Raw genomic sequence first — 17,775 nt, 5'->3', positions numbered from 1 at the left:
GGCACCGTGTGGATACTTTGTGCACTCACGATATGAAATAAATTATATTCTTCCTCCAAATGTCACTTGGGGCCCCGCGAGCGTCCACAATCCCCAGATTTACCAACATTCTAATAAGTAAAATTGTTACATTTAAGCCCCGCCCCCCGGAATGCAGGATTCCGTCTCCCAAGTAACCAGGAACACCCAGTTTGGGGCGGGGCTTTACTAAATCCCACCTCCTTTGCGTTCCTGCTCCCTATCTAAACGGGACATCCAGGACTCCTTTTCTGTAGATCTCTAGTTTTAGTTCTATCTGTTTGTGGGAAAGCTGAGTGATACAATATGGAGGCCACATGGTTGGCTGATTTTTCCCATAGTTACGAGATTTGTAGAGATTTGCATATTTCACTTCTTAATTAAGCAGATTTCTCACCTGACACACTGCACCAAATCCTCTACATGAACATAAATGGTCGCTGTACTTTCAATAAACTTTACATAAATCAATAGTAAAAGAGAATATAAAAACTTAGAAGCAGATTTCTCCAATAAGATATATTTCAATCTCCACTTATGAGCCTTCTCTCCCCCCTCCCCACTTCCCAAACTCCTCATTCATTCTGAAAAAAAAAACAAAAAAACAATTCAAATCCAGACGAGAAGGATTTCCAGTTCATTGAGAGACCAGATTACAGCTGCCTATTGAGGTCTATGGAGAATAGAGGAGCATAGTGAGATAGGGGCAGAGAAATGGGGCTGCTGCTTTCTAGTAAACGTTTCTCACCCCCCAGGGTTGGATTCTCAGTTACACAGCTCCGTACTGTTGTATAATATCCTTCATTTTGCTTTTTTCTAGTAACTGTTTGTCACCCCCCAGAGCTGGATTATTTCAGTACTGTTGTATAATGTACTCCATGCTGCTGCTGCTTTCTAGTAAGTGTTTATCTCACCCCCCAGAGTTGAAGTCACAGCTACACAGCTCAATACTGTTGTATAATGTACTCCATGTTGCTGCTGCTTTCTAGTAAATGTTTATCTCACTGCGGAGCTGGATTAACTTCATAGCAGCTAGTCTGCACCCACTAGGTCAGAGATCGAGAAAGCATGCTTAGGGGAAAACTGATAGAAAATCCAGGATAATTCAGAGGCCAGAAATAGTGTTTTGTACACACAGTGGATTATCATTAGTCACCTATAATGGCAGGTACGCTTTAAATGCTAACATTCTGTGTACCTGCTGCGACCACTAGGGGGAGCTTATTGCATACAGTTTTATCATTGCGTTTAATGCATGAGCAGTATGTAATGAGCTCCCCCTAGTGGTAGCAACATTTTATGCTTTATGACAATGCCGGGGAATTGGAGTTTTGTATCAGAAAAATAGATCTGTGTTTGCTATACAGAAATATCAAGAAATTAATCAGCAGAGAATTTTGGTCCAATTATGAAAGAATAGGAGACATTTACTACAGGGTCATAACGTTGATGACAACCTCCGGTGGAGCTGTGGTGGTGGCCATTGGTTGCGCCCATCTCTCTTTGCTCTTTTTTTCACAAGTATTTCCAGCTGTTAATGAGCCTTTGACAGAAGCCAGAGCCCTGATGGCCGAGCGCTCAGACCTGCGCTGAGGATTATGACAAGACAGGATTAACTCGCACCAATTAAAGCCGAGCAAGACGTTTCCTGGAAACCTGTGTCGATGTATTAATTCTGGGTTTTATTCTAGAATCATCTGCAAATTAAATATCAGATAAGATGATGGCAGCACAATGTACGGTATGTCGCTGACACTATAGCGATGGTGTCCGGTGAGATATCACGATGAAGGACGTCTGGTGATAAGTGCTCCAGTGGAGCTGAAGACACCAAAGATTAAATGTAATGGGAGAGGGGGAGAGGGTACTTACTGCGTGTGGGGGGATCTAGTGTGGAAGGAGAGTTGGGGAATATTTGATTTGGGGGAAATTTAGTGTAACGGGAGAAGATTTGAGGACACAAGTTTGGGGAGCAAGGAAGGGACAGGTGCAGACACAATATGGGGAGCAGGAGGAATTTGAGGTTACAGGATGAGCAGATACAGTATGGTGAGTGGGGGGATGGGTGTGCGGACACAATATGGTGAGTGGGGAATGGTGCTATCACAGTATGATGAGTTTGGGTGGGTGTGGACACAGTATGATGAGCGAGTGAGAATGTATGAGTGGGATAGGTGCAGACAGTAGGGTGAGTGAGGGAGATGGGTGCAAACACAGTATGAGGAGCAAAGGGGAAATGTATGCTGACAGTATGGGAGTGAGTGAGGGGATGGGTGCAGACTCAGCATGATGAGTGAGGGGATGGGTGTGGACACAGGGAGTAGCAAGGGGAAAAATGTATGCGGACTCTGGGGAGCGAGTGTGATTGTCGAGAGCATGTACCATAAGAGGGACAGTGTGGAGGTCAAATTTTGTGCAGAGATTATAGTGAGGGGCAATTATTTATTCAGGGGCTCAGCGTAGGGCAGATATTTTTATTCAGGAGCATTATAATGACACTTCTGTCTTTAACCCCTTCACCCCCAAGGGTGGTTTGCACGTTATGGACCGGGCCAATTTTTACAATTCTGACCACTGTCCCTTTATGAGGTTATAACTCTGGAACGCTTCAACGGATCCTGGTGATTCTGACATTGTTTTCTCGTGACATATTGTACTTCATGATAGTGGTAAAATTTATTTGATATTACCTGCGTTTATTTGTGAAAAAAATGGAAATTTGGCGAAAATTTTGAAAACTTTGAATTTTTATGCAAATAAATCACAGTGATATGTCACACAAAATACTTAATAAGTAACATTTCCCACATGTCTACTTTACATCAGCACAATTTTGGAACCAACATTTTTTTTTTGTTAGGGAGTTATAAGGGTTAAAATTTGACCAGCAATTTCTCATTTTCACAACACCATTTTTTTTTTAGGGACCACATCTCATTTGAAGTAATTTTGAGGGGTCTATATGATAGAAAATACCCAAGTGTGACACCATTCTAAAATCTGCACCCCTCAAGGTGCTCAAAACCACATTCAAGAAGTTTATTAACCCTTCAGGTGTTTCACAGGAATTTTTGGAATGTTTAAATAAAAATGAGCATTTAACTTTTTTTTCACACAAAATTTACTTCAGCTCCAATTTGTTTTATTTTACCAAGGGTAACAGGAGAAAATGGACCCCAAAAGATGTTGTACAATTTGTCCTGAGTACGACGATACCCCATATGTGGGTGTAAACCATTGTTTGGGCGCATGACAGAGCTCGGAAGCGAAGGAGCGTCATTTGACTTTTCAATGCAAAATTGACTGGAATTCAGATGGGACGCCATGTTGCGTTTGGAGAGCCCCTGATATGCCTAAACATTGAAACCCCCCACAAGTGACACCATTTTGGAAAGTAGACCCCCTAAGGAGCTTATCTAGAGGTGTGGTGAGCACTTTGACTCACCAGGTGCTTCACAGAAGTTTATAATGCAGAACCGTAAAAATAAAAAATCATATTTTTTCACAAAAATGATCTTTTCGCCCCGAATTTTTTATTTTCCCAAGGGTAAGAGAAGAAATTGGACCCCAAAAGTTGTTGTACAATTTGTCCTGAGTACGCCGATACCCCATATGTGGGGGTAAACCACTGTTTGGGCGCATGGGAGAGCTCGGAAGGGAAGGAGCGCCGTTTGACTTTTCAATGCAAAATTGACAGGAATTGAGGTGGGACGCCATGTTGCATTTGGAGAGCCACTAATGTGCCTAAACATTGAAACCCCCCACAAGTGACACCATTTTGGAAAGTAGACCCCCTAAGGAACTTATCTAGAGGTGTGGTGAGCACTTTGACCCACCAACTGCTTCACAGAAGTTTATAATGCAGAGCCGTAAAAATAAAACAAACATTTTTTTCCCACAAAAATTATTTTTTAGCCCCCAGTTTTGCATTTTCCCGAGGGTAGCAGGAGAAATTGGACCCCAAAAGTTGTTCTGCAATTTGTCCTGAGTATGCTGGTACCCCATATGTGGGGGGAACCACTGTTTGGGCGCATGGGAGGGCTCAGAAGGGATGGAGCGCCGTTTTGAATGCAGACTTAGATGGAATGGTCTGCAGGCGTCACATTGCGTTTGCAGAGCCCTAATGTACCTAAACAGTAAAAAAAAAAACACAAGTTACACCATTTTGGAAAGTAGACCCCCTAAGGAACTCATCTAGATGTGTTGTGAGAGCTTTGAACCCTCAAGTGTTTCACTACAGTTTATAACGCATAGCCGTGAAAATAAAAAAATAAAAATTTCCCTCCAAAATTATTTTTTAGCCCCCAGTTTTGTATTTTCCCAAGGGTAACAGGAGAAATTGGACCCCAAAAGTTGTTGTCCAATTTGTCTTGAGTACGCTGATACCCCATATGTGGGGGGGAACCACCGTTTGGGCGCATGGGAGGGCTCGGAAGGGAAGGAGCGCCATTTGGAATGCAGACTTACATGGAATGGTCTGCAGGCATCACATTGCGTTTGCAGAGGCCCTAATGTACCTAAACAGTAGAAACCCCCCACAAGTGACCCCAAATTGGAAAGTAGACCCCCTAATGAACTCATCCAATTGTTTCACTACAGTTTATAACGCAGAGCCATGCAAATAAAAAAATATTTTTTTTCCACAAAAATTATTTTTTAGCCCCCAGTTTTGTATTTTCCCAAGGGTAACAGGAGAAATTGGACCCCAAAAGTTGTTCTCCAATGTGTTCCGAGTACGCTGATACCCCATATGTTGGGATAAACCCCTGTTTGGGCGCACGGGAGAGCTCGGAAGGGAAGGAGCACTGTTTTACTTTTTCAACGCAGAATTGGCTGGAATTGAGATCGGACGCCATGTCGCGTTTGGAGAGCCCCTGATGTGCCGAAACAGTGGAAACCCCCCAATTATAACTGAAACCCTAATCCAAACACACCCCTAACCCTAATCTCAACGGTAACCCTAACCACACCTCTAACCCAGACACACCCCTAATCCCAACCCTATTCCCAACCGTAGATGTAATCCAAACCCTAACCCTAACTTTAGCCCCAACCCTAACCCTAACTTTAGCCCCAACCCTAACCCTAACTTTAGCCCCAACCCTAACCCTAACTTTAGCCCTAACCCTAACTTTAGCCCCAACCCTAGCCCCAACCCTAACCCTAGCCCCAACCCTAACCCTAGCCCCAACCCTAGCCCCAACCCTAACCCTAGCCCCAACCCTAACCCTAGCCCTAACCCTAGCCCTAACCCTAGCCCTAACCCTAATGGTAAAATGGAAATAAATACATTTTTTAAATTTTTTTATTTTTCCCTAACTAAGGGGGTGATGAAGGGGGGTTTGATTTACTTTTATAGCGGGTTTTTTAGCGGATTTTTATGATTGGCAGCTGTCACACACTGAAAGAAGCTTTTTATTGCAAAAAATATTTTTTGTGTTACCACATTTTGAGAGCTATAATTTTTCCATATTTGAGTCCACAGAGTCATATGAGGTCTTGTTTTTTGCGGAACGAGTTGACGTTTTTATTGGTAACATGTTCGGGCACGGGAGATTTTTTGATCGCTTTTTATTCCGATTTTTGTGAGGCAGAATGACCAAAAACCAGCTATTCATGAATTTCTTTTGGGGGAGGCGTTTATACCGTTCCGCGTTTGGTAAAATTGATAAAGCAGTTTTATTCTTCGGGTCAGTACGATTACAGCGATATCTCATTTCTATCATTTTTTTATGTTTTGGCGCTTTTATACGATAAAAACTATTTTATAGAAAAAATAATTATTTTGCCATCGCTTTATTCTGAGGACTATAACTTTTTTATTTTTTTGCTGATGATGCCATGTGGCAGCTCGTTTTTTGCGGGACAAGATGACGTTTGCAGTGGTACCATGGTTATTTATATCCGTCTTTTTGATCGCGTGTTATTGCACTTTTTGTTTGGCGGTGTGAGAATAAAGCTTTGTTTTTTGCCTTTTTTTTTTTTTTTTTTTTTACGGTGTTCACTGAAGGGGTTAACTAGTGATATAGTTTTATAGGTGGGGTCGTTACGGACGCGGCAATACTAAATATGTGTACTTTTATTGTTTGATTTTTTTATTTAGATAAAGGAATGTATTTATGGGAATAATATATATATATATTTTCTTTATTTAGGAATTATTTTTTTTATTTTTTTTTTACACATGTGGAAATTTTTTTTTTTACTTTTTTACTTTGTCCTAGGGGGGGACATTACAGATCGCTGATCTCACAGTGTGCACAGCACTCTGTGAGATCTCCGATCTCACTTACAGCCGTGCAGGCTGCAGCTTTCATCTGCAGCCTGCACGGCACCCGGAAGTAATCCCTGCAGGACCCGGATGCAGCCCCGCGGCCATTTTGGATCCGGGGCCTGCAGGGATAGGAGGTAGGAGACCCTCGGAGCAGCGCGATCACATCGCGCTGCTTCGGGGGTCTCAGGGAAGCACGCAGGGAGCCCCCTCCCTGCGCGATGCTTCCCTGTACCGCCGGCACACCGCGATCATGTTTGATCGCGGTGTGCCGGGGGTTAATGTGCCGGGGGTGGTCCGTGACCGCTCCTGGCACATAGTGCCGGATGTCAGCTGCGATAGGCAGCTGACACCCGGCCGCGATCGGCCGCGCTCCCCCCGTGAGCGCAGCCGATCGTGCTGGACGTACTATTCCGTCCTTGGGAATTAGGGCCCACCCCACATGGACGGAATAGTACGTCCAATGGCAGAAAGGGGTTAAGGGCGTCATGTTCTGCAGGAGACCGGAGAAGATGGAAGTCTGCAGAGACGAGTTGTGGATGAGAAAAGTCGTCATGGCGTCTGGACAAGATGAAGAAAAGAAAGAGAATAACTCCAGAGACATGATCTATATTCTATAAGGTACCTGGATGTAAATGTTTTTTTTGTGATACTAATTCTCATATTTTTATTTGTTAGGAGCATTAAAGGGGTTGTCCATGTTTGTGCTGAGTCTGCAGTCATTCTATGTGACTGCAGATTTCTCAGTTCTCACAGTGCGCCCTGCACGCTGTCAAGATTCTCTGGTGCCGGTGATTTGCAGACATGCGGTCACATGCTGACTAGACATGCGTGGCCTCACTTAATGAAAATGAGTTGAGCGAGGCCGGGAACGTCTAGTCGGAACGTGGCCAGAAGTATCCAAATCACGTGCAAGGGAGAATCCTAAAAGTGTGCAGTGCATGCGCTGTGAGATTTCAGAAGCTGCAGTCACATAATGACTGCAGACTTTCATCTGAACCCTGGACGAGCCCTTTAACTATAAAATGAGCCCTGCAGCCAATCCTAACAGTGTGTAATATCCTCACTGTCTGGATTCAGCTCTGCAGGTTCCAGCAGTCCTCACTTGGCCGCTTCACTCATATGCGATTTTCATACTTACAGTCACATTACAACGAGCTTCTCGTCTGCTGGAACGTAGAACTCGAGCACACCGAAGTCACTCAGGACCTGAGCATGCTCAGATAACACCTTATCCGGGCCGGTCGCTCATCACTAATCTCCAGTTTTGGTGTTTATTCTGTATAAGTCTCCGCCTGATTTATTCAATTTTGACTAGAGTTAATTAAAAAGATTGCAAGACCTCGGTCCAGTCGCAGCGGGCACGTCTCTCGTGCATGCCCACCGCATCAGCGCCCTGCCAGCCTCGCTGTCCCCTCTTCTGGCGCTGCGCTGTACTTACGCTGTGGTGTGGCACAGAACTTCGGCAGGTAGTAGGAGATTCACGTGGCGCCGCTCCAGGGTTCTGCAAATCTTTTTGCTCAATTTCAGTTTTTTGTGTTCCATCCGCTCTCTACAGCTATGATCAGGGATTCCATCGTAGCCGCTCTGTAAGACAACGGTCAGAAATCCACCTCCAAGTTTAGCAGTGTCTCTCTGCGTCCTCTGTGCTTTAGGCCGGGGACACACTTAACGTATAAAAAAAGGTCCGTTTTTCACGGCCGAGAATCGCACAAATGTTTCAAAAACAGTGATCCGTGTGCAGTGCGAGGATGCGATTTCCTCGCATCAAATGATCCGTGTGACATCCGTATGGCATCCGTATGCCGAGATTTTCTCGCAGGCTTGCAAAACCGACATCTAATGGATTTATGTGCTCAAATGTTCGGGAAAACATGTATACAGTATGTATATATATATATATATATATATATATATATATGTCATTGAGACATATATATATATTCTGTATTTAGATTTCATTCAGCGCGATATCTGTGAACAGTCGGTAATTCAATTGCCGGCTTTTCATTTCTCCTGCACAAACCCGACATGATATGAGACATGATTACATACAGTAAACCATCTCATATCCCCTTTTTTTTTGCATATTCCACATTACTAATGTTAGTAGTGTGTATGTGCAAAATGTGGGCGCTGTAGCTGCTAAAATAAAGGGTTAAATGGCGGAAAAAATTGGCGTGGGCTCCCGCGCAATTTTCTCCGCCAGAATGGTAAAGCCAGTGACTGAGGGCAGATATTAATAGCCAGGAGAGGGTCCATGGTTATTGGCCCCCCCGGCTACAAACATCTGCCCCCAGCCACCCCAGAAAAGGCACATCTGGAAGATGCGCCTATTCTGGCACTTGGCCACTCTCTTCCCACTCCCTGTAGCGGTGGGATATGGGGTAATGAAGGGTTAATGTCACCTTGCTATTGTAAGGTGACATTAAGCCAGATTAATAATGGAGAAGCGTCAATTATGACACCTATCCATTATTAATCCAATTGTCTGAAAGGGTTAAAAAACACACACACACATGATTTAAAATTATTTTAATGAAATAAACACAGCGGTTGTTTCAGTATTTTATTCCTCTCTCAATCCATCAGCAACACCCTCGCTTGGAAAAATAATAAACGCACAAGATACATACCCTCAGCTGAACCGTCACATCCCACGAGGTAATCCATGATCTGAAGGGGTTAATTATTTTACAGGCAGGAGCCCTGCTAATGCAGCTGTGTGCTTGTAATTCCCCGGCGAATGAATGAAATGTAGGTCATTGACCTACATTTCCTTCAGTCGCGGTGATGCGCCCCCTGGTGGATGTCCTCATATGACCTGGAGCGTGGGAAAAAGTTCCCAGGCTGCAGTTCATGAGAACATCCAGCAGGGGCGCATCACCGCGACTCAATGTAAGTACAGATCCAGCTTTCCTTTCAGCACCCGGGGATTACAGACACGAGCGAGTGGTTTATCGCAGCTCGTGCCTGTAATATTAGTTAACCCCTTCAGATGGATTACATCGTGGGACGTGATCTGACATCAGAAGGTATGTATCTTGTGCGTTTATTATTTTTCCAAGCGAGGGTGTTCCGGATGGATTGAGAGAGCAATAAATTATTAAAACAACCACTGTGTTTATTTCAGTAAAATACTTTTAAAGCATGTGTGTGTGTTTTTTAACCCTTTCATACAATTGGATTAATAATGGATAGGTGACATAATTGACGCCTCTCCATTATTAATCTGGCTTAATGTCACCTTACAATAGCAAGGTGGCATTAACCCTTCATTACCCCATATCCCACCGCTACAGGGAGTGGGAAGAGAGTGGCCAAGTGCCAGAATAGGCGCATCTTCCAGATGTGCCTTTTCTGGGGTTGGGGGCAGATGTTTTTAGCCACGGGGGGGGCCAATAACCATGGACCCTCTCCTGGCTATTAATATCTGCCCTCAGTCACTGGCTTTACCACTCTGGCGGAGAAAATTGCGCGGGAGCCCACGCCAATTTTTTCCGCCATTTAACCCTTTATTTTAGCAGCTACAGCGCTGAAATTTTGCACATACACACTACTAACATTAGTAGTGTGGAATATGCAAAAAAAAGGGATATGAGATGGTTTACTGTATGTAATCATGTCTCACATCCTGTCGGGTTTGTGAAGGAGAGATGCAAAGCCGGCAATTGAATTAACGGCTTTTCTATAGAACACCGCTGCGTATTTCTCGCAATGCACACGCATGGTCCGTGTGTAATCCGATTTTTTCTCGCACCCATAGACTTGCATTGGCGAGTCTTGGACGAGATACGCTGACAATCGCAGCCTGCTGCGAGTTCCCTCGGATCCGAAATACGGTGGAGAAAATATCGGATGATGGGAGCTGCACCATAGATTAACATTGGGCCGAGTGCTATGCGATTTTTTATCGCATAGCACTCGTCCGTATTACGGTCTAGTGTGACCCCGGCCTTACACTGCAGCTCTTCCTGGTCAGGTCAGTTAGGGTATGTTTCCACGTTCAGTTTTGCTTCAGGCTTTGGTCAGGATTTTATGCAGGTAACATCCTGACCAAAACTGCACCTGAGGTCACTGGTAGGTCACCTGCGGTGTACCTGCGTGTTTTGCTCATAGTAGCAACATGCTGCGTTTAGGAAAAACGCACAACGCATGCGTTTTCGCGGCAAAAACGCATGCGTTTTTTAACGCATAGTGGAGTCTGGATTTCATGAAATCCCCTCCACTATGCTGTAACATCTGGACGCTGCGTTTTTGACGCTGCGGAAAAACGCAGCGTCAAAAACGCAGCGTTTCCTGAACGTGGAAACATACCCTTACTGTTTGTAACCTCACCAGAACCTGAAGAACTGATTGCCGTAGGACTATAAACTACCAGCAACGAAACCAACAGTGAGAAAAATGTAGAATAATGAGAAATACATGGTTGTGTTCTATGTAGAAGAAGGAAGTGAAGGCGGAAGATAAACGACGATTGACTCCAATAACCAAAGCCGATAACCTCTGTGGAGCCACATAGCGCAGCCAATAATGTCGCTACAGAGAGAGAAGAATAATTCCATCCAGGCTGCACAATTAGATTCCTGCTCCGGAGCGAACATCCTGCTGGTGTCCAGCCCGGTGCGGAGCGGCCCTGACTCACCGATCCATCGCCCAAATACCCGACTATAGGGGAAGCTACAGATTAATGTTTGTCCCCCAGTGCGGGATACTACTGCTCAGAAGGGCCCCAGTACAAAAGCTCCAACGGGGCCCCATTTATTGCAAGGCTTTAATAGCATTGGTATTTTATAAAGGACTTCTGGGGCCCCCGAGGTCCCAGGTTCAATTGCAACCTCTGCACCTATTGCAGTTACGCTCCCGGCTCTGTATTTCAGATGTAGCAGAGCTGACTTTATATGGCACAACTATAATGATAGGGGGGTCCCATACAGAATATTTATCACTTATCCACTGGACAGGTAAATATATGTGATCAGTAGGGGTCCAGCTGCAAAGAACCCTACCAATCACAAGGTTGGGGGGTCCTTTGTTCCCTACGTAAGCATGTAAGACCACCACTCCTATAGATTCTCCATTTTTGCACATTCTCACTATACAGGAGTTAAGGACCCCCAGTCTCGTGATCAGTGGTGGTCTCAGCACCTGGACTCTACGTGATCATATATGTATCATCTATCCTCTGGTGACGGGTGTCTTACTGTCTAGACTTTCACAAGACATTATTGATTAAGATTAGTGATGAGCGAATATGCTCGTTACTCGAGATTTCTCGAGCAGGCTCGGGGGTCCTCCGAGTATTTTTTAGTGCTCGGAGATTTCGTTTTCATCGCCGCAGCTGAATGATTTACATCTGTTAGCCAGTATAAGTACATGTGGGGATTGTCTAGCAACCAGGCAACCCCCACATGTACTTATGCTGGCTAACAGATGTAAATCATTCAGCTGCGGCGATGAAAACTAAATCTCCGAACACTAAAAAATACTCGGAGGACCCCCGAGCGTGCTCGAGAAATCTCGAGTAACGAGCATATTCGCTCATCACTAATTAAGATACATTGACAAGGATCGGTTATGATGGTAACAGAATGACTCCGCTCTGCTACATCTGAAGAAGTAAGTTTAGGCTTCTGGATACCAATCCAAAACGTTACCAGAACCCCTCAATTCTTATAGACTGTTCACAGCTGGTGTCATCCTATGTGGTCGAGGGGCTGCATCGGCCCCCAGGGTCCAGGTGCGACTGTAAACTTTGCCCCCTTTCCTGTAGCGACTCCCCAGGTTCCTGCAAAATCTAAGGGATGGGTAGCGATGCAAAAGGTAAAGATCATGAACATCTGTTTTGCGCAGCCCCCGGCAGCCGCTATGATCTCCCGCAATTCCTATTACTATAGATGAAATGTCACCCGGAGGCAGAGCTGTCATAGCCAGCGAAAGCCTCGCCACCCGTCTCCATCACCAGCTGAGGCCCAGCCCCAAGCTAAGCAGTAATTACAATGCAATATCCATGGGACGGTTACATTGTGTTATTGGAGGAGCCCCGTCAACATCCAGAAAAACAAATGAAACTCATTAATAAATCCGTCATTACCGGAGCTCAGCTGTGGGGCGGCCGCAAGCTTATTGCAGCGCGTCCACGGGTGCAAGAGGGTCCGCTGGAATTTGTGGAGTTAAACGCGTTCTCAGGGTTGCAATAAATGAAATGAATCCGGCAGATATAGCAAAACTGGTGTAATGGAAAAGTGTAGAAATTTCCCATTGCAACCAATCAGGTTGAGGCTTCTAATTTCCAACGGTGCCCGAGAAGATTCCAGAGATGCCGGGTATGGAAAGCCCAAGAGTCTATGTATAGGAGAGGGAGGGACTGGAGGCAGAAGAGGGAGGGACTAGAGGCAGAAGAGGGAGGGACTAGAGGCAGAAGAGGGAGGGACTAGAGGCAGAAGAGGGAGGGACTAGAGGCAGAAGAGGCAGGGACTGGAGGCAGAAGAGGGAGGGACTAGAGGCAGAAGAGGGAGGGACTAGAGGCAGGGATTAGAGGCAGAAGAGGGAGGGACTAGAGGCTGAAGAGGGAGGGACTAGAGCCACGGATTAGAGGCAGAAAAGGCAGAGACTGGAGGCAGATGAAGGAGGGACTAGAGGCAGAAGAGGGAGGGACTAGAGGCAGAAGAGGGAGGGACTAGAGGCAGAAGAGGGAGGGACTAGAGGCAGATGAAGAAGGGACTAGAGGCAGATGAGGGAGGGACTAGAGGCAGATGAGGGAGGGACTAGAGGCAGAAGAGGGAGGGACTAGAGGCAGATGAGGAAGGGACTAGAGGCAGATGAAGAAGGGACTAGAGGCAGATGAGGAAGGGACTAGAGGCAGATGAGGGAGGGACTAGAGCCACGGATTAGAGGCAGAAAAGGCAGAGACTGGAGGCAGAAGAGGGAGGGACTAGAGGCAGAAGAGGCAGGGACTGGAGGCAGAAGAGGCAGGGACTGGAGGCAGATGAGGGAGGGACTGGAGGCAGAAGAGGCAGGGACTGGAGGCAGATGAGGGAGGGACTGGAGGCAGATGAGGGAGGGACTGGAGGCAGATGAGGGAGGGACTGGAGGCAGATGAGGGAGGGACTAGAGGCAGATGAGGGAGGGACTAGAGGCAGAAGAGGGAGGGGACTGGAGGCAGATGAGGGAGGGACTGGAGGTAGAAGAGGGACTAGAGGCAGAAGAGGGACTAGAGGCAGAAGAGGGAGGGACTAGAGGAAGATGAGGAAGGGACTAGAGGCAGAAGAGGGAGGGACTAGAGGCAGATGAGGGAGGGACTAGAGGCAGAAGAGGGTGGGACTAGAGGCAGATGAGGGAGGGACTAGAGGCAGATGAGGAAGGGACTGGAGGCAGATGAGGGAGGGACTGAAGGCAGATGAAGGGATTGGAGGCAGATGAGGGAGGGACTAGAGGCAGATGAGGGAGGGACTAGAGGCAGATGAGGAAGGGACTAGAGGCAGATGAGGGAGGGACTGAAGGCAGATGAGGAAGGGATTGGAGGCAGATGAGGGAGGGACTAGAGGCAGATGAGGGAGGGACTAGAGGCAGATGAGGAAGGGACTAGAGGCAGATGAAGGAGGGACAAGAGGCAGAAGAGGGAGGGACTAGAGGAAGATGAAGGGACTAGAGGCAGATGAGAGAAGGACTAGAGGCAGATGAGGGAGGGACTAGAGGCAGATGAAGGGACTAGAGGCAGAAGAGGGAGGGACTAGAGGCAGAAGAGGGAGGGACTAGAGGCAGAAGAGGGAGGGACTAGAGGCAGAAGAGGGTGGGACTAGAGGCAGATGAGGGAGGGACTAGAGGCAGATGAGGAAGGGACTAGAGGCAGATGAGGGAGGGACTGGAGGCAGTTGAGGAAGGGATTGGAGGCAGATGAGGGAGGGACTAGAGGCAGATGAGGGAGGGACTAGAGGCAGAAGAGGGACTAGAGGCAGAAGAGGGAAGGACTAGATGAAGATGAGGAAGGGACTAGAGGCAGATGAGGGAGGGACTAGAGGCAGATGAGGGAGGGACTGGAGGCAGATGAGGGAGGGACTGGAGGCAGATGAGGGAGGGACTAGAGGCAGAAGAGGGTGGGACTAGAGGCAGATGAGGGAGGGACAAGAGTCAGTCCCTCCCTTTTAAATAGAAGCTTATAAAAATCAATCTTCATCTCCTATCTCTGTAGTCAATTAAGACAGATTTTACCCAGGAATTGATAATGACATAAAGACGGGTCTTTGTAGGCAGTCATAGCTTCATACAGGCAGGGGTTATTATGGTGGGAGACCCCCGTTACCTGCCTTGGTTGGAGGCTGATGATACGTCTTTTTCTCAGGGGCCTCCTCTCGGCTGTGGCCCCCGCTGCAGGAACAGACTGACACCTCTGTTACCTGGATGCACTGAACAACCGACCGCTTCTTGCTGATCTCTTCCTGGAAATCCACAGGTCACATTATACACAGGAGACAGAAGAGACATGTGCAGATGTGCAAATACACAGAGTGTGAGGCCTGGAGGGTCCTGAGTGCAGGGGAACCTTCAGTGGGGGCTTCCCATCATAGCCATTACATGTTATTGCTTTTGCCATAAGCGCTGGGGGTCCTAATGCTGGGATCTTCACCATCCTGAGAACTTCTGTGTCTTTGATGTCAGTGGAAAAGTGGCGGATCCTTGTCTCACTCATATGGGCCTGGCATAATTATCATAAGATCAGGGGTGCAATACCCCAGAGCCTTGGAGATTAGGGGGGCATGAGCTTCCAGTCACCCCACAGCGCAGGACCACTCCTCTGCCAGGGAATTGTCACCATCCGTGGGGTCCTAAACGTCATATGACTCATAGCGCCAGTGATCAATCATTTATGGCAAAATAATCACCCTGAAAATGATGTGAGAGGTCCGAGTATGTGATGTGTGAGAAGGGATCAAATATGGTCCTAATAATAAGGGAAGATACAGATGTACAGAGATAGATAGATAATGGAAAAATGGATTAGAGTGATAGATAATAGATAAAATATACACTCACCGGCCACTTTATTAGGTACACCATGCTAGTAACGGGTTGGACCCCTTTTGCCTTCAGAACTGCCTCAATTCTTCGTGGCATAGATTCAACAAGGTGCTGGAAGCATTCCTCAGAGATTTTGGTCCATATTGACATGATGGCATCACACAGTTGCCGCAGATTTGTCGGCTGCACATCCCAAAGATGCTCCATACAAGGCAGGATGGATCCATGCTTTCATGTTGTTTACGCCAAATTCTGACCCTACCATCCGAATGTCGCAGCAGAAATCGAGACTCATCAGACCAAGCAACGTTTTTCCAATCTTCTACTGTCCAATTTCGATGAGCTTGTACAAATTGTAGCCTCAGTTTCCTGTTCTTAGCTGAAAGGAGTGGTACCCGGTGTGGTCTTCTGCTGCTGTAGCCCATCTGCCTCAAAGTTCGACGCACTGTGCATTCAGAGATGCTCTTAGGCCTACCTTGGTTGTAACGGGTGGTGATTTGAGTCACTGTTGCCTTTCTATCAGCTCGAACCAGTCTGCCCATTCTCCTCTGACCTCTGGCATCAACAAGGCATTTCCGCCCACAGAACTGCCGCTCACTGGATTTTTTTTCTTTTTCGGACCATTCTCTGTAAACCCTAGAGATGGTTGTGCGTGAAAATCCCAGTAGATCAGCAGTTTCTGAAATACTCAGACCAGCCCTTCTGGCACCAACAACCATGCCACGTTCAAAGGCACTCAAATCACCTTTCTTCCCCATACTGATGCTCGGTTTGAACTGCAGGAGATTGTCTTGACCATGTCTACATGCCTAAATGCACTGAGTTGCCGCCATGTGATTGGCTGATTAGAAATTAAGTGTTAACAAGAAGTTGGACAGGTGTACCTAATAAAGTGGCCAGTGAGTGTAGATAGATAATAAATAATATATAGATTAGATAATAGACAGATAATAGATAATAGATAGTAAACAATAGATAGATAATAGATAGATAGATAGATAGATAGATAGATACTAGATAGATGATAGATAATAGAGCGATAGATAATACATAGATGATAGATAGATAGATAATAGATAGATAATAGACAGAAAAATAGATAATAGATGGATGATAGATAATAAATAGATAATAGATGATAGATAGGTAATAGATGATAGATAATAAATAGATAGATAATAGATAATAGATAATACATGGATGATAGATAATAGATAGATAGATAGATAGATAGGTAATAGATGATAGATAATAAATTGATAATAGATAGATGATAGATAATAGAGCAATAGATAATACATAGATAATAGATAGTAACTCAGATGTGTGTTCAGGGCTTCTATTGATGTGGGCGGATCAGGTGACGGTCTAGGGCGGGGTTGGGTGGCAGAGGGTTAGCTCTGGGCGTGGCTGTGCAGCTGGAGGCGCTCTCTGGGCGGGGTAGTAATGATTAAGGGCGGGACTTTGCAGCTGGGGGCTGGTCTCTAGGCGGGGCTGTGCGGCTGGAGGGCGGTGTTGTACTGTTGTAGGGCGGGGCTTTGCAGCTGGGGGCTGGTCTCTAGGCGGGGCTGTGCGGCTGGAGGGCGGTGTTGTACTGTTGTAGGGCGGGGCTTTGCATCTGGGGGCGGTCTCTGGGCGGGGCTCTGCTGCTGCCGCTCACTCTCCGTCCGCCGCTGTCCGTGGTGCTGGAGCGGCCGCGCTGGTGCTGATCTCCGGGGGAGCCGCGATGCTCGCCGCGCTGTGAGGCTGCTCTGGTGCCGGGGCCCCTCGTACATCAGGATGAGGCTCTCTGCAGGGCCCGCGCTCTGCCTGCTGCTCCTCACCTGCTGCTGCCATCACAGGGGCCTGGGGGCCCGGAGCCACGGTGAGTACCGGGAACGAGGGTCTCATCTCCTCCCCGCGCACTTCTCTCCTCAGTACCCTCCCGGCCGCCGCAGAACCTCTTCAGGATCCTCCCACAGAGGTGTTTATGAGCGGTATTCACAGAGCTGTTATATGGGGGTCTAGGAAATAAATGGCGCCCCCTATAGAGCGGGCAGACCCCTGTAGAGGGGGTCATTATCACAGGGGAGGGGGTGACGGTGAGCTGCTGGGGGCCTCACAGCCCGAAGTCTTAGTGATGATTAATCAGCCTCCCTCCCTCCCTGGGCACCTGTATGGGCACGGCTGCTGCAGAACCTCTTCATCCTGTATCTTCTCCTCCTTGCAGTCACAACAGATACCTGAGGACCCTAGTGCTTAGCAAACATTGGGGCACAATATTCTCTATACCTCCCCAGCTGCTGCAGAACTTCACTACCCCCCACTGTTACAATGTGTCTGAAAGTATGTAGGGCTCAAACACAGACCCCCAGGGCAGGGCTGATTATTAATGGGGGAGGGGGGCTCCTTACACTTCCTCCAACTTTTTCGTTTTTTTCCTACTTTTTCGTTTATTATCAATAGGATGATGAGGGTGATAGTTATGG

At 46.8% G+C, this 17,775-nt stretch overlaps 1 protein-coding gene across 2 annotated transcripts in view; it reads left to right on the top strand.

Annotated features, from left to right (window-relative positions):
- The first annotated feature begins 16,944 nt into the window (after positions 1-16,944).
- PTPRN (protein tyrosine phosphatase receptor type N) overlaps positions 16,945-17,775 on the top strand; it is a 68,756-nt gene continuing 67,925 nt past the window's right edge. For both annotated transcript variants that reach the window (XM_077273125.1, XM_077273124.1), the window contains exon 1: positions 16,945-17,171. In XM_077273125.1, coding sequence (XP_077129240.1) covers positions 17,087-17,171 — 85 coding nt within the window. In that variant the 5' untranslated portion in view covers positions 16,945-17,086. The remainder of the gene's footprint in view (positions 17,172-17,775) is intronic.

The sequence above is a fragment of the Ranitomeya variabilis genome, chromosome 7 (assembly GCF_051348905.1).
Source record: "Ranitomeya variabilis isolate aRanVar5 chromosome 7, aRanVar5.hap1, whole genome shotgun sequence".
Classification (NCBI taxonomy): domain Eukaryota; kingdom Metazoa; phylum Chordata; class Amphibia; order Anura; family Dendrobatidae; genus Ranitomeya; species Ranitomeya variabilis.
Note: the sequence above shows the minus strand (reverse complement) of the source record. Positions and strands in the feature narration are given on the sequence as shown.